General features: G+C 36.1%; 2 protein-coding genes across 9 annotated transcripts; one reads left to right on the plus strand and one right to left on the minus strand.

The window, feature by feature from the left end:
- LOC107850375 (beta-D-glucosyl crocetin beta-1,6-glucosyltransferase-like) lies at positions 1 to 4,230 on the plus strand. The gene has a single exon (XM_016694857.2). The coding sequence runs from the start codon at positions 1 to 3 to the stop codon at positions 1,363 to 1,365; it is 1,365 nt and encodes a 454-aa protein (XP_016550343.2). The 3' UTR covers positions 1,366 to 4,230.
- LOC107850376 (beta-D-glucosyl crocetin beta-1,6-glucosyltransferase) lies at positions 325 to 23,939 on the minus strand. Of its 8 annotated transcripts, none has more exons than XR_007048210.1 (4): positions 22,190 to 23,939; positions 20,563 to 21,012; positions 19,802 to 19,925; positions 350 to 445 (listed from the first exon to the last, which is right to left on the minus strand). XR_007048210.1 is itself a non-coding variant. In XM_016694859.2 (2 exons), the coding sequence occupies exon 1, from the start codon at positions 23,532 to 23,534 to the stop codon at positions 22,194 to 22,196; it is 1,341 nt and encodes a 446-aa protein (XP_016550345.2). In that variant the 5' UTR covers positions 23,535 to 23,939; the 3' UTR covers positions 325 to 445; positions 22,190 to 22,193. The 8 variants fall into 8 exon arrangements, 3 of the variants coding, with proteins under 3 accessions (XP_016550345.2, XP_016550346.2, XP_047256784.1); XR_001668572.2 differs by lacking the exon at positions 350 to 445 and adding an exon at positions 17,675 to 19,484; XR_001668571.2 differs by lacking the exon at positions 350 to 445 and adding an exon at positions 17,675 to 19,484 and having other exon boundaries at positions 20,563 to 21,057.
- Between the last annotated feature and the right edge of the window lie 256 nt (positions 23,940 to 24,195).

Here is a 24,195-nt window from a genome sequence, read left to right on the forward strand (position 1 = left end):
ATGGCTACAGAAGTAACAGAGCTTCGTAAAACATTGAGGGTCCTGATGTTCCCATTTTTGGCTTATGGACACATCACTCCATTTCTCGACTTATCCAAGAAACTCGCGGATAGAGGATTCTTGATTTGCCTTTGTTCTACGCCCATCAATCTCAAATCCACCAAGCCAAAAATCCCCGAAAAATACTCTGATTCAATTCAGCTTGTCGAACTTCATTTAGCAGAATTGCCTGAACTTCCTCCTCATTATCATACGACAAATGGTCTCCCACCCCATCTCAATCACACACTTCAAAAGGCCCTGAAAATGTCCAAACCAAACTTCGCAAAAATCTTGCAAAATCTGAAACCTGATTTGGTCATTTATGATGTATTGCAGCAATGGGCTGAAAACGTAGCGAAAGAACAAAACATTCCAGCAGTCAGGCTCGGGATTTCTGGTGCAGCTGCGATTTCATATTTTTTCAACTTAGTAAGGAAACAAGGCGTTGGATTCCCTTTTCCTGCTATATACCTCAGGAAAATCGAGCAAGTAAAAATGCGCGAAATGTCGGCAAAATATGCTAAAGATAAACAACCTGATGATGTGGATGTTTTTGTTGATGGAAATACAAAAATCATACTGATGAGTACCTCTAGAACAATAGAGGCCAAATACATAGATTTTCTCTTAGAAGTGAGCAATTGGAAAGTTTTTCCAGTTGGTTCACCTGTCCAAGATCCGATCACTAGTGACGTGGATAAAGTGGAGGTCATTGATTGGCTAGGAATGAAAGATGAGAATTCAACTGTTTTTGTCTCCTTTGGGAGTGAGCATTTCTTGTCAAAAGAAGACATGGAGGAAATGGCTTTCGGGTTGGAGCTAAGTAATGTTAATTTCATATGGGTTGCGAGATTCCCAATGGGAGAAGAGCAAAATCTTGAAGATGCTTTACCAAAAGGCTTTCTCGAAAGAATTGGAGATAGGGGAAGAGTTTTGGATAAATTTGCACCACAACCAAGAATTCTAAATCATCCAAGTACCGGAGGATTTATAAGTCATTGTGGTTGGAATTCAGTAATGGAAAGTATAGATTTTGGAGTTCCTATTATAGCGGTGCCTATACGTAATGATCAGCCAATTAATGCTAGGTTGATGGTAGAATTGGGAGTTGCAGTGGAGATTGTTAGAGATGATGATGGAAAAATTCACCAAGGAGAAATTGCAGAAACTCTTAAAGACGTCATAACAGGGAAAACAGGGGAAAATCTGAGGGCCAAAGTGAGAGATATCAGCAAGAATTTGAAATCTATAAGAGGTAAAGAGATGGACGTTGCTGCTAATGAGCTAATTCAACTTTGTAAGAAGAGTATAGCACAAAGTTGAATTAGCTCATTAGCAACAACGTCCATCTCTTCACCTCTTATTGAAATAATGTCATATGTTTGTAATTCGATTAACATAATTATATTATCTGTGAGTGATTTCTGGTTGATCTTCAAAATCTATTGAGGTTGTAATAATAAGAAAAAATAGAATGCGACCTATAAATTGATCCTACATTATGACATTCTCAAGTATGACTTTATTTAGCTTTCAATATGAACTCTCAATTCCATGTTTGTTTCTTGTAGCAATTAATCATGTAATAAACAAATTAGACAGCAAGAAGCAAAAAGAGGTGATGAATTTGCTAGGTATGAAAGGAGAAAAGAAGATTCTTTTTTTGTACAGTATGGTTCCTCCTTTTGTTTGTTCAAAAGAAAATTAGTACTGAAACTGGAAACTATATTTGTTAGGCAAACTTTTAGTATGCAAGTTCCAACATTCCCAGGACCTTGTATTTTTGCTCATGCATATTCATTAAATTATACATTAATATCTTCACAGCCAAGAAAAAAACTCTTCCAAACAGCAGGGCTATATGCTCATTTGATATTGGAATGCCGAAGTTGATCAAAATTATTTGCAGAAGAGTATTTCACTTGTTCAAGTAAGAGCGACGAAGCTTTTTGGAATATTTTGATGTTGAATTAAAAGTTTGTATTGATTTTGAATTGACGATATGATCTTCAGAAAAAGGATGAAAAAACTGCATAAACTAATGTTACTCATATCAGAGGGCAGACACTTGAATTTTGTTTATGCTGTTTCACTAATGTGTTAGTCGTGAGCTGCTTAACACCTATTGGATGTAAACATTGCAGTGCAACCTTTGTGATTTTCACTACAATTTGCACTTTACATCCAGTTTGAATGTAATATGGATTGATAATGTGTAAAGACTTGTTCTTGAGCTTCACTGCATGCTATTGGATTTCTGATGAATATACGCATATATAAAAAGAAGTGTTCATGTCAATGGTTCCTCCATCTACACTTTGACTTGAAAGTTACAATCCTTCTTCTCTTTCATTAAAACTAAAGGTTCCTCTATCTACACTTTGACTTGAAAGTTACAATCTTTCTCCTCCTTCGTTAAAACTAAAGAGATCTCACCAAATTGTTTCACTCGCCCAAAATCAATCCTCACCAGATTCAAATTCAAATTCATCAACGAACTTCAAGCCCGTGAATTTTCTTATCGCACAACTCTTCAACAACTTTCACGATAATATTTAGAGTTTCTCCTAATTTAAATATGTAAAATTCAGATAACAAACTATTAAATAAAGAAATATTGGAAGAAGAGGAGATAGAATTTGGATTGTTGTTCGATCTAGGTGTATATTGTTGCAGAAGTCCTCTATTTTATCAAGTGAGACTAACACGAGACATTTGGAAAATTATTTGTGGTCCATGTGAAGAAGAAGGGTTGATAACCATGAAGACCAATTAAAAAAATAAAAATAAAATCAAAATTAGAAATTAATTAAAAGATTATATGATCCAAAATTTGAATTTTCAGTACTTGAGATGGAGATTATATTAAAGTGCATTTAATTTGTTGGTTTCAACATCTATACTATTTATACTTATACGTAAACTTTGACCTAAAGTTATTGTACAAGACACACCCTTGATCACATGCTTCTATAGGATCAAACCAGAAAGTTTGTTAGATATCAAAAGCCATACTCAAACCAAATGGTCTAATTCCATATCGTTTATCTCTTGTAAATGCAAAAGTAGGTTATTCTATGTAATATTTTCAATAACTATAGTAATATCTCTTAAAATTTTTAAGATAAAAGTTATTGAAGCCACCTAAAATAAACTAGCATACCAAGGTGGACCAGCACCTAGCAATATTTAACTTCTACTACTTACCTAAATAAGAAAACCTAATGTTGCGGGAGCATTATTTCCGGCGACTAAGTTCATTCAAATTGACTGATACAAATTCGAATGGGCAATGAGTATTTGAGTTGTTATTCGGTATATCTTAGGTAGGAAAAGAAGTATTTAGTGACGACCCGTATGAATTACCCACCAGATCAGGGATCAAGTCTCGAACACTTTTATAGGAAATAGCAATAAATAAGAACAGACAAGTGCAAAAATATAAATGACACAAGATTTTTACGTGGAAACCTCACTGTTCAAGGGAGTAAAACCATCACCTACCTCATAGGATTTCTCAATCATTTCACTATCTTCAAGCAACGGTGAATACAAACTCCTTAGTTGCAAGGATTAAACTCTTAATCTTTAGACATCTTGCAACAACTCTATTACAAGACCTCCCAAGCAATAATTCTATTGCTACAAACTAAACCGACTAATTCCAACCGATTCAAGCACTGGCTAACTCTAGTCATGAAATGTCAACTAACTCTAGCTAACATCATTTTCAATAAGAGAAAATGAAATTACAAATTCACCTACAACAGCTTTACAAGAAAGAGTAAGTTTACACTTTTAAGAGTAAATTATAAAGACTCAGATACAACAAAACTAAGAGCAGAAGAACTTTAGTCAAGCTAGTCCCTATTGCTGATGAGGACTTGCAGATGAACTTGCAAGGAGAGATCTTTCTTTTTGAGTGTGGAAAACCTTGACCTAGATTTTTATTCTTTTGAATGTATAAGAGACATGAAAACCTATAACCATTTTCATTGGTCGAGGTAAAAAGGCTGCAAAGCCTATGCTTCCATGCCCACTAACTTTCTATCCGCACAAGTACAAGATACAACTGGAAATTTGAAGGTAAGATAAAAAGTGAAACTGGTACCTTCGATAGTGCTAAGATTCAGAGAATTTGATGAAGGAAAGGAGGAAGAAGAGAGTGATTTCTTATTGATAGGGAATGATCAAAAAGGTACGTACAATATAATCAGCTTGTATATTTATACACAAGGTAGTTATTAACTAATCACCTACAACTAACACTTTAACTAACTATTTTGACTTTATATACAAAGTCTGTTTTTTCCTTAATACTTTAAATAATAGATTACTCTATACTCCCCCTCAAACTAGGAGGTGTAAGAGGTACAAATACGTTTAGTTTTCCTAGTTTGGCACATAGGTATTGATGTTGAACTCTGTTTAGCCCTTTAGTTCAGTCTTCTAGTTGTTCCCTTATAGGAATGTACTGTGTCTTCATCATGCCCTTTTGAATCTTTTCTCTCATGAAGTGAAAATAGATTTTGATATGTTTTGTTTACTCATGGAACACTGGGCTGACAACTATTTGTATTGCTTCTTTATTGTCTATTTGAACCTGTTTTGGTTGAGTGATTTGAATTCTGATTTCCTTGAACAATCCAAGTATCCGAATCAATTCTGCAGTTGTAGATGCTAAGCTTTTATACCCAGCTTCTGCTGAGCTTCTTGAGATTTTGTTATGCTTCTTTGATTTCTAAGATATCAAAGAATTTCCTAGTTTAACAAGGAAGCCCGTTACTGATTTTCTGATACTAGGACATGCTGCCCAATCAGCATCATAGTAAGCACTAACTTGTTCTTGACTCTGACTTGACAGAAAAAAATTCCTCGTACAAGCTGCAATTTAACATATCTTATTATTCTCAAAGCGACTTCTAAATGAAACTTTTTTGGTTTTTGAAAGAATTGACTTAGTGTTTACACACCATAAGCTATATTTGGTCTTGTTGTAGTGAGGTACATTTCCAATGATTTTTTTATACATGTTGACATCTGCCGAAGGATCTTCATTCTTTCCCTTACTTGAGTTTGTCTTATTTATCATATCACTTAGTTCTTTGGTTGTCAACTTTGCATTCATTTCAAGAGGAGTAGTTATTGGTTTTGGATCACCTAGACCAAGCTCATCAATTAATTCCTGAGTGCATTTCCTTTGATGCATCAAGATTCCAACTTTAGACCTAGCAAATTCAATCCCTAAAAAGTACCTTAACTCTCCAAGGTCTTTTATTTTGAATGCTTTATGTAAATCTGTATTTGTTTAGAAAATGCATCAAGATTCCAACTTTAGACCTAGCAAATTCAATCCCTAAAAAGTACCTTAACTCTCCAAGGTCTTTTATTTTGAATGCTTTATGTAAATCTGTATTTGTTTCTTCTATCAGTTTCAAGTTGCTACCTGTAACCAACATGTCATCATCATCGATAAGAATAAGCACTAATTCACTTCCCGATTTCCTTATGAATAAGGAGTGATCATGTTGACTTTGGATAAATTTAAGTTGAAGAACTGCTTTCATAAGTTTAGTATTCCACTTTCGTGGAGCTTGTTTAAGCCCATATATGGATTTAAAAAGCCTACAAGTTGGTCTCTTCTCTCCTTGGCTCTTAAATCCTTTAGGAAGATCCATGTATATGTCATCTTCTAGGTTCCATTGAAGAAGGGCACTGTAGATATTCATTTGATCTGACAGTCACTATTTTGACTTCTGGAGAGAAGATTTCCTGATAGTCAATACCTTCTTATTAGTTGTAACCTTTGGCTATTAATCTTGCCTTAGATCTCTCTATTTCACCAGTAGCTTTATACTTATTTTATACACCTATTTCCATCCAATTGATCTCTTCCGTTCTAGTAGTGATACTACTTTGCAACTATTGTTACTAGCCAAGGCTTCTATCTCTGCCTTCATAGTATCTATCCACCTTGGATCTTGTATAACCTCGTTGTAGGATGAGGGTTTAGTTTCTTGAGAACTATCAATGATAACAGCCTAAATATGTAAGACCCCATAAAATTTCAATCATTATATTTTTGATTCTCCCTTGTGCTTAATGTTAATTTTTGACATGAATATTATAGGGATGTTAAAAGGGTGTTTGGGAAAGTTTTAAAATTTTTGGAAGGGGACAAGGCCATTTTGGAACCCCGAGGTAGTGAGGGTCTGTGATAGTGGTGTGCCAGGCCACTTATGCTCTGTGATAGGAGCGTGGCATAGAGCTAACCTCCACAACATTGGCATGCAATACTGCTATGTTAAATTTTGTCCAGTTTTGTTTTTTCACTTAGGGTGAGGGGATTTTTGGTCCTTTACCCCTTAAACAATTTTAAAACACCTAGATAACTCATTTTCCTTCAGTTATCAATATAAAACATCATTCTTTTCTTTTTTTAACTCTCAAACTAAGAACGCTCGAGGGTTTTATAAAAAATCAGTAGTCCGGGATCCAAACTTCAATTTCTTTTCAAATTCTTCTATATTTTAGACATGTTTTTCATTCCTTAACTTGTAAGTTACATTGTGGAATCAATTTATTAAATATTCAAGTATTTTGAATGATGGAGTTGAAATTGGTTGAGGGTTTTTAGTTGTTAATGTTTGAATTACTTTTTTCATTGTTTTAATGTGTTATACATGCTTTAAATTATAGCTTATGGAACTGAATTGGTGCATTATTATAATGGTTGGAATGGGTGACATGATTTCCCCAAATTGATAAATTTTGGCTTGATAATGGCATTAACCTCAACCCACATTGTAAACTTGATTTTGAATAGGGATATTTGCATAGTTTAACTTATCTTTTGAAAACATTGCATTATATTAAAGGATATATAGAAACAAAAAGGATTTGGTATATCTTTGGTGGCTATGATTTTGAAATGTCCTTGGTGGCCATGATTTTAGATTTTAAATGTAACTTGAGAGTCTAATGGTTAAATGGACTGGTTTGGCATAATTGAATTAACTTACAAGCATATTGGTATGATGATATCATGTTGGAAAATGCCTTAATGAAAGACTCCTTGGTTAATGGTTGGCTTTATGTTCAAACTATTTATTTTGGGCTTAAAGAAAATTGTGTAACTCACCGAGAAAGTGTAGTCCCCGGGGGACCAATACTGATAACCATGTTTGCCGATGTTGTGGGTCTACAAGACCATGTTTCTGATGCACACATTATACTTTGGATGGATATCATCTTGGTGTCTTTATCCATTCCTCGATACCTGTGGCTAACATGGACTGGCCTTTTCGGCTTGGGGGAGTCAGACCCATATAGCCCGTGGGTGCCTTGAATGTCGGTACGAGCTACATAGTTCAGGCTAATATTTTAAACTATCATGTTTCATGACCCTTGTCCCTACCCCGACATCCTATTTATATGTATAAATTGTGTGTATGTGCTTTTATGGATGGGTTTTGGTTAATGCATTATCTTATCCCTTTTTCTTGAGTTACATACCAGTGCTTGCCCCATTAACCATCCCCGAACGCTGTATTATTTCATGATGTAGGCTCAGAGGACTTTTCTATTGTTCATGTGCAGCGTTAGTTGGTTGGGTATTTCTATCGATCAGCTGTGAAGTGGTGAGTCTCCATCCTTCGGAAGACCCGATCATTTCATTGGTTTCTTTATTTTCTTAGTCCTTTTGGATTCTTTTTGCCATAGTTAGGGGCATGTCCCGAATTAGTTGGTATTTCTATTTTAGAGTCCTTCGTGGACTGTATTGGGATGTTTTGGTTGTTTTGTTGACTCTTAGATTCTCATTTGACTTATCTATATTTCTTATTACGCTGGTTGACTTTTGATGTTTACTTTTATTGTACTCTTGAGGTAAAACTAAGGAGGTTGTCTCTGGCCCATGGTGGGCTTGAGATTGCCCGTCACAGCCAGACCCGGGTTTGGGTCTTGACATGATTGGTATTAGAGCACGGTAAGGGGGAGACTACAAGGCATTTAGGAATATTTCCCTTTCTTGTGTTCTATTTAGTGCTAGAGAGTCTAGTTATCATGAAATATCTCTAACTCCTGGATTACTCGCATTTCAGATCATGCCTCCCCGAAGATCTGATGGTCGTAGAAACTCTACTTGAATCTCTATCCTATATAGGGAAAATATAGAGGGAACTCTCCCTGATTAAGGAGTGCAGATCCAGTCTAAGGTCCCTACTCCTGACTATACCGCTCCACATGGTGTTCCACCGGTCCCTACTAGTCCTCCTCCAGCTTTCTGGGTTGGTGATGCTTATGCTCAGCTTGCTCAGTGTCACGCCCCGAGATGAGGCCCTAGATGTGACACGTACTCGAACTACCACTAGTACGAGTGAACGTTCTATCATATCACATGAGAATACAACCAATATGAAAGAGTATAACTGAAACAATATGAGATTGAAATAAGATTTCTTAAAGGTGAAATATTATCATCAAGGTTTATTGACAACAACAACAACAACAAACCCAGTGTATTCCCACATAGTGAGGTCTGGGGAGGGTAACATGTACGCAGTTCATACCTCTACCTCTAAAGAAGTAGAAAGGCTGTATTCGTTAGACCCCCGACTCAATCAAGGTTTATTGACACCACTTAATTTTATACAATACTAATAGTCATGATAAAGACTAGAAATTTAAAAGTTTGTTTGACAACTACACCAACCTATGAAGCCTCTAATAAGTACTAATATTGAAAAGAAAGAAAACACAAAAAAGTCATCATATCTCATCCAGCCTCTTGGTAGGAAAGAGGCTTACCAATACCAAAAGTTAGGAATCCTAATGAGGCGCTTGACCACGGACTTGAGAGCCAGAACCTACATTATGAAATAATGTAGCGCCAAAGACTATCAATACGTGGAATGTATTGGTATGTAAAACCATTGTAGGAGGGTAGTACAAGAAGAGATTAGAAGTAACAATAAAATTCAAATATAAGTGAAGGAATTTGGAAAGGAAACAAGAATGTAAACTAAAGTTACAATTGACCAAGTAAATTAGATTTAAATTCCTTTGATTATGTGTGGAAGAAAGTAGTGAACCATCACAAACCACCATGTGAGCGCATGGAGTCTGATCTCGGCCTGATCAACTAAGCCGTTCTATACCTTGTCGGGCATAGGATGTGACATGACATGATTTGCTAGCAAGTATCCATGGTTAGCCCTTTTTTGGGACACATGAAAGAAAAAGAGAGTATCCGACTTGCGAAATGATCTCTATCCTATGTTAGCAAACATAGTTTTGGGCATTTGTCATTTAAACCTATGCCTTCACGGTTAACTAACTAACTCCCTTATGCTCATGATGTTAGCTTATTTATTAGTTCTTGAAAATTTTTAGCCTTGTCAGGATCATGCTCATGGTTTAGCCATTTTAGGCTCGCATACATATGTTTGCCATTTTAGGCTAATGATCATGAATTTGTCCTTTAGGACTCATGCTTGGAAAATCAACCTCTTTGGTATCATGCCTCATGAATTATTATAGTTATTGAGCATTTGGAGTATCATGAATAGTAAAGTGTCGTTACATTGTAACAATATTTCATTTCATAGCTTCCACCGCACTTAATGAAACTAATAAACAACTTGAAGTGTTCTAGTTGAGGTTTGAAACTCATATTTAAAAGTTGAAGTTCCTAGTTATGATGTCTTATCAAAACTAATTAAAATTTTATATCCTTTAGTTTAAGAACTCCAAGAATTTTATGTTAAAGATCACAAAACGAATGTACCACTTAACTGTTTGGTTGGTGAGAATGAAAGAGACTAGCTATAACAGAGAGACTTTGGAGATTTTGGATAAATGTACCACTTGATTGTGTATTCAGTGGCATAGGTACTGAATCTTTTGATAATCAATTCTTTCTTTCTTTCTTTTTTGCTATTATGTTACAGGGCATATGTGGAGAAGAATATGTCTGATTGGGGTACATATAAATATGGAAAGATGGTAAAACAAACTCTAGCGGACATACTTTTAGGGTAAGAATAAATCCAATAGAGGTGCGGTAGTTAGCTGCGTGTTAGTAATAGTGGTGTATGCCATCATATAGCGAGGAGCAAGATCAATTTATAGGCTGGTAATTCCATTGTGATAGAGTCCACTGAGAAATTGTAATTCGTGTTTATAGAGACAGAGTAGTGGCAAAACGGCAAGCTGCCTTGCATGACTTAAATGAAATACCTTGAAGAGGATACCGTTCTTACTTATTATGTAGTGTATTTACTTAATAGTACAGTAGGACAGATTGGAATTGTTGAGGTAACAATATATTGTCTGAATGTTGCAGCGAGAGAAGTAGTGGTCTATAGTGTTCTAGTTTTGTAATTATTCACTTGGAAAAAGTAAAGAAGCATATTGTAACTACAGGGTTGAGGAAATTGGATCAAATATGGACAACTTGAATATGGACATTGTATTAAAACCATGTTATAGAAAGAGATGCAATCACGCAGCAGATACAAAATTAAGTCAAAGAAAGAGTAGATATGCTTAGAAGTTCAAAAAGAACTGGGAGATGTCTTTTTTTATCAATAAATTATGTAATTAGATCTTTTGTTAAGGCCTTACTTCTTTTAAAGAATAGGTGCTCTCTAGGTGCAATCGCTTGACTTTGAAACTGTAATCTTTCACAGTATTAGAATTCACAAAATTTAAGGAGGACGTGATATAGAGAGTTATCTGAACACATTCCAATAACTTACTTTAACAATTCAATTTCATAGATAAGGATGTAGAAGTTCCTCTAATCTTAAATAGCTTAGGAGTAATTTGAATTAGATAACAATAAAACATCCAGAAACAAGAGTAATGAATGATTCCACATACCTCTTAAACGTTGAAAGAACTTAACATCGGAAGAAATTTGTACTTGATTCTCGATCAATTTCCTTGTGTTACTTGGAGTTGTAATTGATAGGAGGAATATGGATATTTGTTAATGGAAAACATATGAAAAATGATTGGAAAGTGAAGCTTTTTATCATGTGAATCTTGAGGAAAAGAGAGGGACTCTTTTTTTAACGCATAAAACTGATGGGAACATAGGGGATTTTATCTGCTGAAAAAAATTAATGCCTCTGCTGAAAAGAAAACATTCTTCTATACAAGAAATAACATTTAGAGACTTAAGAATAAGGGTTTAATTGATTGGGATAAGGTAAAAAGAAAAAGGCAAAATTGCCCTTAAAGGGACTTGGCAAGTTAATGAGCAGTGGCTTGTTTCTTGCTGACTTCTTTATTCTATTGCTATGTTGCAGAAGTGAGGTACAGTTTATGCCCCTGTAACCTCCTAGTCTTATACGCATCAATCCAGTTTTTTTTCAACTAAATTTAAAGAATGAAAAGCTCAATTATGCAGCCGTAACACCTCAACTTACAACTATGACTTAAAACTAACATGTGGGGTGTAACACTCAGGGGGTATTTCTAATATGGAGTTTTGTCAGTCTATCCATAGATTTGCTCAACTGGTGCATCGCAGTCCTATCGGTCTGAGAATGTTGGTCTTGTTGGTAGTTCATCTGAGGTCACTCGGGTTGTCTAGTTTATGAGGCTAAATCCCCCAAACTTTACAGGCTCTAAGGTTGAGGGGGTTCCTCAGGGGTTTATTGATGAGATGGAGAAAATCTTCAGGGTGATGTATGCTACTAATTTAAAGGGTGTGGAGTTTGCTACTTATCAGTTAAAGGATATGGCTTACCAGTGGTATGAGGAGTGGGAAGGGATGAGGGGTGATAATGCTGAGTCGGTGATGTTGGATGAGTTTTTAGGTGATTTTCTTAATCACTTCTTTTCTCAGGATTTAGGAGAGGCTAAGACCAAAGATTTTGTGAACTTAAAGCAGGGTAATATGAGTGTTAAGGACTATGCACTGAAGTTCCAGCAGCTATCCCGTTATGCTCTGAAGTTGGTGTATAATATGAGGTCCAGAATGAGGAAGTTTGATTTGGGGTTGTCTCGTGATTTGGTGTTAGAGTGTAAGCCTGCTATGCTGAATAATGATATGGATACATCTAGGTTGATAGTTTACATGCAACAGGTTAAAGATGAGAAAAAAATAGGTAGAGATGGGAGAAAGGTAGAGAAAGAAGTTTAGGTATGCAGAGCAGGGTGCAAATCAGCATAACAATAGAAGATATGGTAGACAGTGTACTAGGAAGAAGAATTGGGGAAATTCTAATTCAATAGCCAGTGCTCTCTATCCTAAGCCTTTCGATGATCATCATTTTTGGGCTAGTAATGGTCCTAAGGGACAGGGTGCCTAGTCTCAAGTCAGTGGAGTCCAGTCAGCCCTACCCTATCCTCCTTGTCTATTTTATGGACAGCTTCATCGTGGGTATTATGAGGAGGAGAGGAACTTGTGTTTCAATTGTGGTCAGCCTAGTCATCTGCGGAGAAACTATCCTATAACTAAAGTTGCCACTGGAGCTAATAAGGTCCTGGTCTCCACTTCTTCAGCTCTTTCACCTAAGTCCACCACATCAGGTATCGGTAGTAGATAAAATCACCTTATACACTTACTACTCATCAGGATTCTATAGTAGCCAAAATTGCCTTATACACTACTACTCATCAGGATTCTGGGCCATCTTCAGACGTTGTCACGGGTATGTTACAACTCTTCACCCATGATGTTTATTTTTTACTTGATCTGGGTTCTGCCCTATCTTATATGACCCCTTATGTGGTTGTACATTTTGGTTTTGGTCCTGAAAATATTTCTTATCCCTTTTTCGTGTCTGCTCCGGTGGGCGAATCTATTGTGGCTAGAAAAATCTATAGGGGTTGTGTGGTGTCCATTCATCATAGGAAGACATTGGTGGATTTGATAGAACTTGATATGGTGGATTTTGATGTAATCTTGGGAATGAATTGACTTCATTTGTACTATGATTCTCTAGATTCCAGGACTCGAAAGGTCAGTTTCTATTTTCCTAATGAACCCATCATTGAGTGGGAGAGAAGTTCCTTAGTACCCAATAAGAAGTTTATTTATTATCTTATAGCTCAGAGAATGATTTCCAACGAGTGTCTGTATCATCTAGTTTAGGTTAAGAATCCTAACTCTTAGAGATCCTTTTTGCAATCTTTCCTTATGGTTAATAAATTTTCTGTAGTTTTTCACAATGATCTTCCTGGGATTCCTCCGGATAGAAAAATAGATTTTGAAATTGATCTTCTACCAAATACCCTTCCCATTTCTATTCCTCCTTATAAGATTGCTCCGGTTGAACTAAAAGAACTAAAGGAGTAGCTTCTTGATAAGGTTTTCATCTATCCAACTGTTTTTCCATGGGGTGCTCTAACGTTTTTTGTGTGAAAAAAAGATGGGTATCTTCGGATATGTATAGACTATTGTCAATTGAATAAGGTCACAGTGAAAAATAAGTATCTCATTCCTAGGATTAATGACCTTTTCGATCAGCTTCAGGGTGCTAGGTGTTTCTCAAAAATTAGTATTTGTTCAGCCTCTCACTAGTTGAAAATTAGGGAGGTTGATATTCCCAAGACTGCTTTCCAAACCTGGCATGACCATTATGAGTTTTTGGTTATGTTATTTGGATTAACTAATGCTCCGACTGCGTTCATAAATCCTATAAATTGGGTTTTCAGGCAGTTCTAGATTTATTTGTTATAGTCTTTATTGATAGAATCTTGGTGTACTCCAAAAGTGAGGAGGATCATGTCAATCACCTCTGAATTGTATTGCAGACTCTTAAGGACCAGAAATTATATGCAAAATTTTCTAAGTGTGAATTTTGGCTAAGTATTGTGACCTTTTCTGGGCATCTTGTTTTCAGTGAGGGGATCAAGGTGGATCCACAAAAAGTTGAGGCAGTTAAGAAATGGCCTAGACCCACGACTCCAACCAACATTAGGAGCTTCTTGGGCTTGGCTGTGTATAGGAGGTTTGTGGAGAGTTTCTCATCTATTACTACTCCGATGATGAAGTTAACTCAGAAAAAGGTAAAGTTTTTGTGGTCCGATGCTTGTGAAGGTAGTTTTGAGAAGTTGAAGGATAAGTTGACTTATGCACGTATTTTGACCCTACCCAAGGGTACTTAGGGGTTTGTTGTGTATTGTGATATGTCCCGCGTGGGACTGGATTATGTTTTGATGCAGCATGGTAGGGTAGTAGATTATGCCTCCAGACAACTTAAGGTTCATGAGAGGAATTACCCGACTCACGATCTACAGTTGGCGGTTGTGATCTTTGTTTTGAAGATTTGATGCCAATAATTATATGGGGTGCATGTGGATATTTATTCAGACCATAAGATCTTGCAATATGTGTTCACGAGAAAGGAGATGAATCTCAGGCAAATACGGTGGCTCGAATTGCTTAAGGATTATGATATGAGTTTGCACTACCACCCAATTAATGCTAATATAGTTGTTGATACTCTTAGCAGGTTGTCTACAAGGAGTCTGTCCCATGTTGATGAGGAGAAGAGAGGATTGGTGAAGGATATTCACAGGTTAGATAATTTAGGAATTCACCTCTTGGACTCTGAGGATGGATGAGTGATTGTTTAGAAAGTGGTTAAGTCGTCTCTGGGTACTGAGGTCAAGGAGAAATTAGTTTTAGATTCCATATTTATGCAAATCAAAGATAATATGGGTCAATAAAGGTTATGACTTTCAAGATTGGGGGAGATGGCATTCTGAGGTGTCAATAAAGGTTATGTGTTCCTGATGTAGATGGGTTGCGAGAAAAAATCTTAACTGAGGCTCAAGAGTCCATATATACAGTTCATCCGAGTTTGACCAAGATGTATTATGTATTGAAGAAAATCTATCGGTGGAATAATATGAATAATATGAAGAGGGGTGTGGCGAATTTTGTTGCTAAGTGTATGGTTTTTCAGCAAGTCAAGGTTGAACATTTGAGGCCTGGTGGTACATCTCAAGAGATAGAATTGTCCATGTAGAAGTAGGTGATGATTAATATAGATTTCTTCATAGGTCTTTCATGGTCTCAGAATCAATATGATTCTATTAGGTCATTGTAGATAGAATGACCAAGTCAACAATGACCAAGTCATCCACTTATTTCCTGTAAAGACTAACTATTCTGGAGAGGATTATTCCAAGTTGCATGGGGTACCAGTGTCCATTATTTTAAATTCTCTTCTCACTTTTGGCATTCTTTTCAGAAATGTTTGGGTAAGCAGATGAACCTTAACACCGTGTTCCACCCTCAAATAGATGGACAAAGGGAATGTACCATTCAGACTTTGGAGGATATGATAAGGGACTGTGTGATTAAGTTTAAGGGTAGTTGGGTTGACTATTTGCCGCTTATTTAGTTTTCTTATAACAATATTTATCATACCAGCATCCAAATGGCTCCTTTTGAGGCTCTTTATGGTAGGAGGTGCAGGTTTCCTATTGGATGGTTTGAGGTGGGTAAGACTAGATTGTTTGGCCCTGAATTAGTTCACCAATCCATAGAGAAGGTAAAGGTGATTATATAAAGACTTAAGACTGCTCAAAGTCACCAAAAGTCTTATGCGAAAGTGAGGTGGAGGGAGTTGGAGTTTGAAGTAAGAAACTGGGTGTTCTTGAAGGTTTCTTCTATGAAATAAGTCATGTGATTTGGGAAGAAGGGGAAGCTTAGTCCCTGTTACATTGGCCCATATCAGATTGAGAGGAGAATTAGGAATGTCTCTTATGAATTAGATTACCAGTGAATTTTGCTTTGACTATGTTGAAAAGGTGGGAGGGTTATCCTTTTTTGATAATGGCTGTTAAGGATATTGGTGTTATGGATTCGTTGTCTTATGAGGAAGTCCCGGTTGAAATATTGGATAGGCAAGTTCATAGATTAAGGACAAAGGATATAGCTTAGGTGAAGGTTCTTTGGAGAAATCAAAAGGTGGAAGAAGCTACATAGGAATCTAAAGAAGATATAAAAGCCAAATACTCGTTCTTGTTTCCAACATAGGATGAAAGTGCTTAAGGTATGAGTTTCATTTCCCTCTTGTCGCATTTTGAATTTGTCCTTGGTTTCTACTACATTCTTGCTATTATCATGCTAAAAATGTCCTAACTTCTCATTCGGGGACGAATGATCCAAAGAAGGAGAATAATGTAAGACCCCATAAAATTTTGATCATTTTATTTTTGACGATCCCGCGTGAGTAACGCTAATTTTTGACTTAAATTATGATAAGAGATGTTAGAAGGATATTTTGAAAAAGTTTTGGAATTTTCATAAGGGGTTCGTAGCTATTTTTGGACCCCGAGGCAGTGAGGTTCCACGATAGGAGCGTGGCATAGAGGATAACCTCTGCGATAGCGGCGTGCCACGTCGTTGGGTTAAATTCATCCTGTTTTATTTTTTTCACTTGGGGTGAGGGTATTTTTGATCCTTTACCCCTTAAACGACTTTAAAAAACCTAGATAATCTCTTTTCCTTCACTTATCAAGATCAAACATCATTCTTTTCTTCTTTAACTCCCAAACCAAGAAAGTTCAAGGTTTTTACAAGAAATCATTACTCCAGGCTCCAAACTTCGATTTCTCTTTAAATTCCTCTATATTTCAGGCATGTTTCTCATTTCTTAACTTGTATTCTACATTGTGGCATTAATTTATTAAATATTCATGTATTTTGAGTGATGGTTTTAAAATTGGGTTGAGGGTTTTTGGCTTTTAATGCTTGAATTACTTTTTCCATTGTTTTAATGTGTTACGTATGCTTTAAATTATGATTTTCGGAACTGAATTGGTACATTATTACAATAGTTGGAATGGGTGACATTGGTTTTCCTAAATTGATGAATTTTGGCTTGATAATGTCATTAACCTCAACCCACATTGTAACCGTGATTTCGAATATAGATATTTACATAATTTGACATGTATTTTGGAAACATTTAATTGCAGTAAAGAATAAATGGATAAAAAAATAAATTTGGAATGCCCTTGGTGGCTGTGGTTTTGCAATGCTTTTCGTGGCCATGGTTTTGGATTTTAAATGGAACTTGGGAGTCTAATGGTTAAATGGACTGGATTGGCATAATTGAATTAGCTTGCAAGCATATTGGTATGACAATACTATGTTGGACAATGCCTTAATGAAAGACTCCTTGATTAATAGTTGGCTTATGTGCAAACTGTTTTAATTTGGGCTTAAAGAAAATTATATAGCTTACCGAGAAGGTATAGTCCGGGGGGGACCAACACTGAAAATCATGTTTGCTGATGTTGGGGTTCTATATGACCATGTATCTGATGCACACATTATATTTTGGATGGCTATCACCTTGGTGTCCTTATCCATTCCTCGGTACATGTGGCTACTATGGACTGGACCCTTTCGGCAGGGTAAGTTGGACCCGTATAGCCTGTGGGTGCCTGGAATGTCGGTACGATCTACATAGTTCAGACTAATATTTTAAACTATCATGTTTCATGACCCTTGTACCTATCCTGACATCTATATATATAGAGAAATAGATATATACACATGTGGCTTTATGGATAGATTTTGGTTAATGCATTATTTTATTCCCTTTTCTTGAGTTACATGCCTGTACTTGCCCCACTGATCATCCCCGGATGCTGCATCATTTCATGATGTAGGCTCCGAGGACTTTTCTATTGCTCCTTTACAACGTTAGGTGGTTGGGTACTTTTGTCGATCAATTGTGAAGTAGTGAGCCTCCATTCTTCGGAAGGCCCAATCATTTCATTGGTTTCTTTTTTTTTCTTAGTACTTTGAATTCTTTTTTTATAGTCGGTGGTATATCCCGACTTAGTTGTATTTCTAGTTTAAAGACTTTTGTGGACAGTATTGGGATGTTTTGGTTGTTTTGTTGACTCTTAGATTCTCCTTTGACTTATCTACATTTCTTATTACTCTGGTTGGCTTCTGCTATTTACTTTAATTTTGCTCTTGAGGTAAGGCTAAGGGTGTTATCACAAGCCCATGGTGGTCTTGAGATTGCCCATCACAGCTAGGCCTGAGTTTAGGTCGTGACAGAAAAGAGGTATGTAGGTGATCATAGGATGTGTAGTTTGCTAAATTGTAAGGAGTTTTTGACTTCTTCCAAGTTAAGACATTCTTTCATCCAAATGGGTGGTGCTTTAGTTCTTGAAGACTTCCTGGACTCTGTTGGAACAAATGTTAAATTTCACTTATTAACACAGGCAACTAAGATGTAGCAGTAGGCATTTGAGGATTTGGATCAACTGATATGGTTGTAACTGGACCTTGATCAAATAATTCCTACCTACTGAATCGCCATTTTGATCATCACTTATTGAAGTTGGTACTTCATCATTGTAAAGTGGAATTTGATCGGAGAAAACATCTAAGAAATGAAGCTGTTTATTTTTTTCAACAGACTTGAATGGAAATACTTCTTCTCTAAATTTAACATCTCTACTGATAAAAATAAGTGATTCTATAGGTCAAATAGTATATACCCTTTTTCAAAGTTTCAATAGCCCATATGCACAGCAGTAATAGATCTAGATTTAAGTTTATCTAATTCATTTATTGTCTTGGTAAAGCATAAACATCCTAAAGTTCTAAGATGTTTACGTGAAGGAGGAACTTTGTATAATATCTCATAAGGAGATTTGTAGTTAAGCACTAAGGAAGGCATTCCATTTATTAGATATGTAAAAATAAGAATATAATGACCCCAATATCTTATTGGAATGTATCCCTAAAATCTGATAGCTTTGGATACCTCCAATACACTCTTGTGCTTCCTTTCAGCAACACACCATTTTGCTTAGGAGTGTAAACACAAGATGTTTGGTGTAAGATACCAAGTTGTTCAAACATAGAAGCACGTACAAAGTTAACAAACTCAGTTCCATTATCTGATTTAATGATCTTAACCTTTTGCTCAAATTGAGTAAACACATAAGACAAAAACTGCTTAAGTACAACACACATATCAAATTTGAGCTTAAGTAAAAATAGACATGTCATTCTAGAAAAATCATTTACAACTGTCAAAAAATATTTATTGCCATCATATGTCTCCACTTTTTAAGGTCCCCATATATCAAGATGTGTAACAATTCAAAGCACCTAGTACTCTGCTTACTATTTGCTGGAAATGGTAAACTCACTTGTTTAGCACATGGACAGACAAAACAATTTTTGACAATGCTACTACAACTATCAAGAGTAGAAGGAAATAGTTTGTGCAGAACTTTAGATGATCGATGACCAAGCCTCTTATGCCACAATTCAAGGCTGGTTTTGGTTTTATTAACAGAGTTTACGGAGTAGAGTTCACAAAACTTTTAGCAACGAGAGAACGTAAATCCTTTGTTGTGCTTCTAGAGCTTGAAGATAAGAGATATAACCCATCCTTTTCTCTACCAATCGCTTTCACCTTCCCATTGTAAAGATCCTAAAAGATAAAGAAGTTAGGAAAGAAATCCACTAAACATTGTAAGGCCTTTGCTACCTAAGATACAGATAGAAAATTGAATTTAAACTTTGAAATATGCAGCATATTATCAAGTTTCGTCTCATATATTATACTAGATAAAATATGAGTGACATATGCAACATCACCAGTAGGTAGAAAAACTTTTCTCTGCTTGTTCCTATATAATTTAACAGTATCTATTAGTAGGATTTCATCAACTTCCCTATGGTTTGCAGCTCCTGTGTCTACAATCCATGTATTAAGACTGTTAATAGCTAGTAAGGCATTAGTCATACCTGTAGTGTTAGCTACTGATGTAGATTGAGGTTCATTCAGCAAATTCAGAATTTGAGCATATTGATCTGAAGTAAAGAAATAAGGCATCTGACTTCCACCAGACTTTGAACTTGTATTAGGACCCTGAGAAGTTGAAGCTTGTGAATTGTACTGTCCCCTTTCACCAGAAGTAAACTCAGGAACTCTATAATTCATGACTGGATTTTCAGCAATCATGTTGTAAGCAGTAAGTTGAGGAGTGTAACCATTAGAAGCTCCCTTTTTTTTCTTGAACCTTGAGTCATTAGGATCCCCTACAATCTAGTACTAATTTTCCTAGTGTGCCCCTTTAACTTGCAACAACTACATTGTACATTGGAGTTTTTCTTGAATTTTTTAGAATCACTTGTTCTAGCACTGTATAGGGCAGTTGATTCATAACTTCCTGAATTAATACTAGGACAATTTCCTGAATTAAGACTAGGAGATGCACCAAGAATTGCAAAATTAGCAGCAGTCATACTCTTCTGATTTTCATCACTAACTAACATTGCATATGCCTGATTAACAATGGGCAATGGGATCATGAACAAGATTTGGCTTATTGCTTGATTATATGAATCATTAAGGTCCATAAGAAATTGATATAACTTTTTTTTTCGCAAATGACTCAAGAAATCCTTATACTTATCACAGTTGCAACCAGTTAAGGGAATTAATGTTTCATACTCATCCCACAAATCTTTCAGTTTTTAATAATAAACAGGAATGGACAGAGTACCTTGAATCAAAGTTGCAATATCTCTGTGAACATTGAAGGAGTGGGATCCATCGATTTTATCAAATCTTTCATGAAGATCTTCCCAAACTGAGTGTACACTTGAAGCATAAGCCACCCACTTATCAAATTTTGAGCTACTGAGTTCATCAACCACGAAAGAACAATCACATTGCTATGTTCCCATTGATAACCATATTTTTTATGGAACTTCTCTTTTTTTCCATGACTCATCTACAATTCCCAGCTTGTTGCGACCCAGCAGTGTTATTCTCATGGATCTTGACCATAATCCGTAGTTTTCAGTGCCCACCAATTGGAATGAAATCAACGATATACCACTTGTGCCTGTGGAAGCTAAATACAGTGGATGGGTGGCTTCAATAGTAACTCCTATTCCAAGATTCTCATCAGTTGAACCGGAATTAGATGTTTGCTCCAAATTTCCCATTCCTGCCATTGTTGGCTCTTTCAAGAGACCTTATCGAATACAAGAATCTTTGAAGAGTTTGTGCGGAAGAAGAATTAGAGCATCGCGGGCAGTGATACCATGTTAAGATTCAGTGAATTTGATGAAGGAAAGGAGGAAGAAGAAGAAGAGAGTGATTTCTTATTGATAGAGAATGATCAAAAAGGCACGCACAATCCAATCAGCTTGTGTATTTATACACAAGGTAGTTATTAACTAATCACCTATAACTAACATTTTAGCTAACTATTTTGACTTTATATCCAAGGGTCTGTTTTGCCCTTAATACTTTAATCAATAGACTACTCAATAGATAGTTTGTCCACATTAAATCTCCAGGCCACAAAGTGCAATGGAAACCAGGTCCCTTTGGTTAGGTTTGACTATCATCAAAACAGAGATCTCCACATTTAGTTGTTTAAAAAAAAAATGAATAGAGCCCATCTCTCATTCCTTTTGTATTTGGTTAGGGATCCGACTCTCAGACATAGCTACAAGGAGCAAAAAGGGTTTAGTAAGTAACGAACGGAGGAAATAAGAATTCTTTTAAAAAAATTGTGTTCAATATAGTTCCTCCTCTGCATGTTAAAAAAAACAATTAGGATAAATCTCTTCAACTTGAGACCATTAGGTTTAGGGGGAACTTTTAAGCGAAAAGATAAAATTGAGAGCGCTTTTAGTCTAAAGGGTGTGGAAGAAGGATACTTTGAGACAAATTCAATAGGTTAGGAGTTTTGTAAGCCAAAAGATTACGTTTGGAGCATCTTTTCTCCAGTGCGCGGAAGGAGGATATTTTTAAGCCAAATACAATAGATCGGGGTCTTTTTTTTTTTAGCTAAATTCAATAAACTTCATTGGTTGTCATCAAAAAGTCCATCAGGGTGTCAAGGGCTTCATTTTACCATTGAGATCAAAAGTTTGAATTCTGCTAAACAAAGTCATGTTTGAGCATGTGCAAATACAAACTTTTTTAAAAGAAAAACCGGGAAAGTTCAACAAAGGAAAAGTTCATCTAGTCAACTAACTGAGCTACCAAACAATAGGATTATTCTATAGGTTGCATCCTTTTTTTTTTCTCATTATTTCAACCTCAATATATTTTAAAGACAAACAAAAACACCTCACATGCAAAATAATTTTGTCAATTAAATCACTACTTACCACATCAGTTGCACTTATTACTGTCCTTACAAAGTTGAATTAGCTCTTTAGCAACAACATCAGCCTCTTCATCTCTTACTGATTTCAAATTCTTGCTGATGTCTCTCACCTTGGCCCTCAAAATTTCCCCTCGTTTTCGTGTTATGACATCTTTAAGAGTTTCTGCAATTTCTCCTCTATGAAATTTGCCATCATCATCTCTAACTATCTCAATTGCAACTCCCAATTCTACCATCAACCTAGCATTCATTGGTTGATCAAGATGCATAGGTATCGCTATTATAGGAACCCCAAAATCCATACTTTCCATTATTGAATTCCAACCACAATGACTTATAAATCCTCCGGTACTTGGATGATTTAGAATTCTTGGTTGTGGTGCAAATTTGTTCAAAACTCTTCCCCTATCTCCGATTCTTTCTAGAAAACCTTTTGGTAAAACATCTTCAAGATTTTGCTCTTCACCCTTTGGAAATCTTGCAACCCAAATGAAATTAACATTACTATTCTCCAACCCGAAAGCTATTTCCTCCATATCTTCTTTCGACAAGAAATACTCACTCCCAAAGGACACAAAAACAGTTGAACTCTCATCTTTCATTCCTAGCCAATCAATGAGCTCTACATCATCCACCTCATCAATTATGGGATCTTGGACAGGTGGACCAACAGGAACAACTTTCCAATGGCCCAATTCAGTGAAAAAATCAATATATTTGGCCTCTAGAACTCTAGAGGTACTCATCAACATGATTTGCATATTTCCATCAGCAAAAGGATCCACATCATCAGGTTCTTTCTCTTTATCAGCTTTTGCCAACAATTCACCCACTTTTACTTGCTCAATTTTCGTGAGATAAATAGCAGGATAAGGGAATTCAACCCCGGGTTTCTTTCGTAAGTTGAAAAAATATGAAATCACAGCTGCACCAGAAGTTAGCATCTTGACTGCTGGAATGTTCTGATCATTCGCGACGCTTTCAGCCCATTGCTGCAATACATCATAAATGACCAAATCAGGTTTCAGACTGCGCAAGATTTTTGCGAAGTTTGGTTTTGACATTTTCAGGGCCTTTTGAAGTGTGTGATTGAGATGGGGTGGGAGACCATTCGTCGTATGGTAATGAGGAGGAAGTTCAGGCAATTCAGGTAAATGGAGTTCGACAAGCTGAATTGAATCAGAGTATTTTTCAGGGATTTTCTTGATGGTATATTTGAGATTGATCGCCGTAGAACAAAAGTAAATCAAGAATCCTCTATCCGCGAGTTTCTTGGCTACGTTTAGATATGGAGAGATGTGTCCATAAGCCAAAAATGGGAACATAAGTACCCTCAAAGTACCCATGATCAAAATCTTGAAATGTTTACTTAGTTCTTGATTTTACATAGAATGAAAGAAGGAAGAGAAATGAGAGAAGGGATCTTTGTAGAGTTGGTTGCATTGGCTGCCTTATTTATTGAGTGGAAGGTGACTCCGCATCAGTAGAATCTGATTAAAAAAAAAGAATAGTTACTTCGATGTAGACTTCTGCCTAATTTTATTCAAAGTGGCATCATGTTGTATGACTTGATTGTAAATTTCAAGTTAGAAGACTTAAGCCCAACTTTTGAAAAAAATGAATAGTTGTGTGACTTTTCTTGATGATTAGTTTAGGCATGATTGACAAATGAACAAAGGAACTTTCTGGGCAAAAATTCTGTCTATACATGCATCTCATTTTTTTTCTTAAATTTTGTGCCAATTCGAACCATGTCACGTTAATTGATAAGAATGAAGTATATATTTAATTAACTGGAGTGAACAGGTAAATATCCTTCTAAATCATCAATTATTTTGCGAGTTTATAAATAAACTATCAGGTGTTCATGGAACCCCCTTGAACTACCATGAACTCCTATTGAAATACCTCCCGAGTAATTCGATACCTTACGTGACCATCACGCTCTAAAAGCTCCTTCATAAAGTACCATGTGATAGGACACGTGGATTTTTCTTCCGAGATAAT

This window comes from Capsicum annuum, chromosome 12, assembly GCF_002878395.1.
Source record: "Capsicum annuum cultivar UCD-10X-F1 chromosome 12, UCD10Xv1.1, whole genome shotgun sequence".
In the NCBI taxonomy this organism is placed as follows: domain Eukaryota; kingdom Viridiplantae; phylum Streptophyta; class Magnoliopsida; order Solanales; family Solanaceae; genus Capsicum; species Capsicum annuum.

Excerpts from the sequence above, each read along its gene's own strand:
- LOC107850375 (XM_016694857.2), top strand. The coding sequence starts at position 1 with ATGGCTACAGAAGTAACAGAGCTTCGTAAAACATTGAGGGTCCTGATG.
- LOC107850376 (XM_016694859.2), bottom strand. The coding sequence starts at position 23,534 with ATGGGTACTTTGAGGGTACTTATGTTCCCATTTTTGGCTTATGGACAC.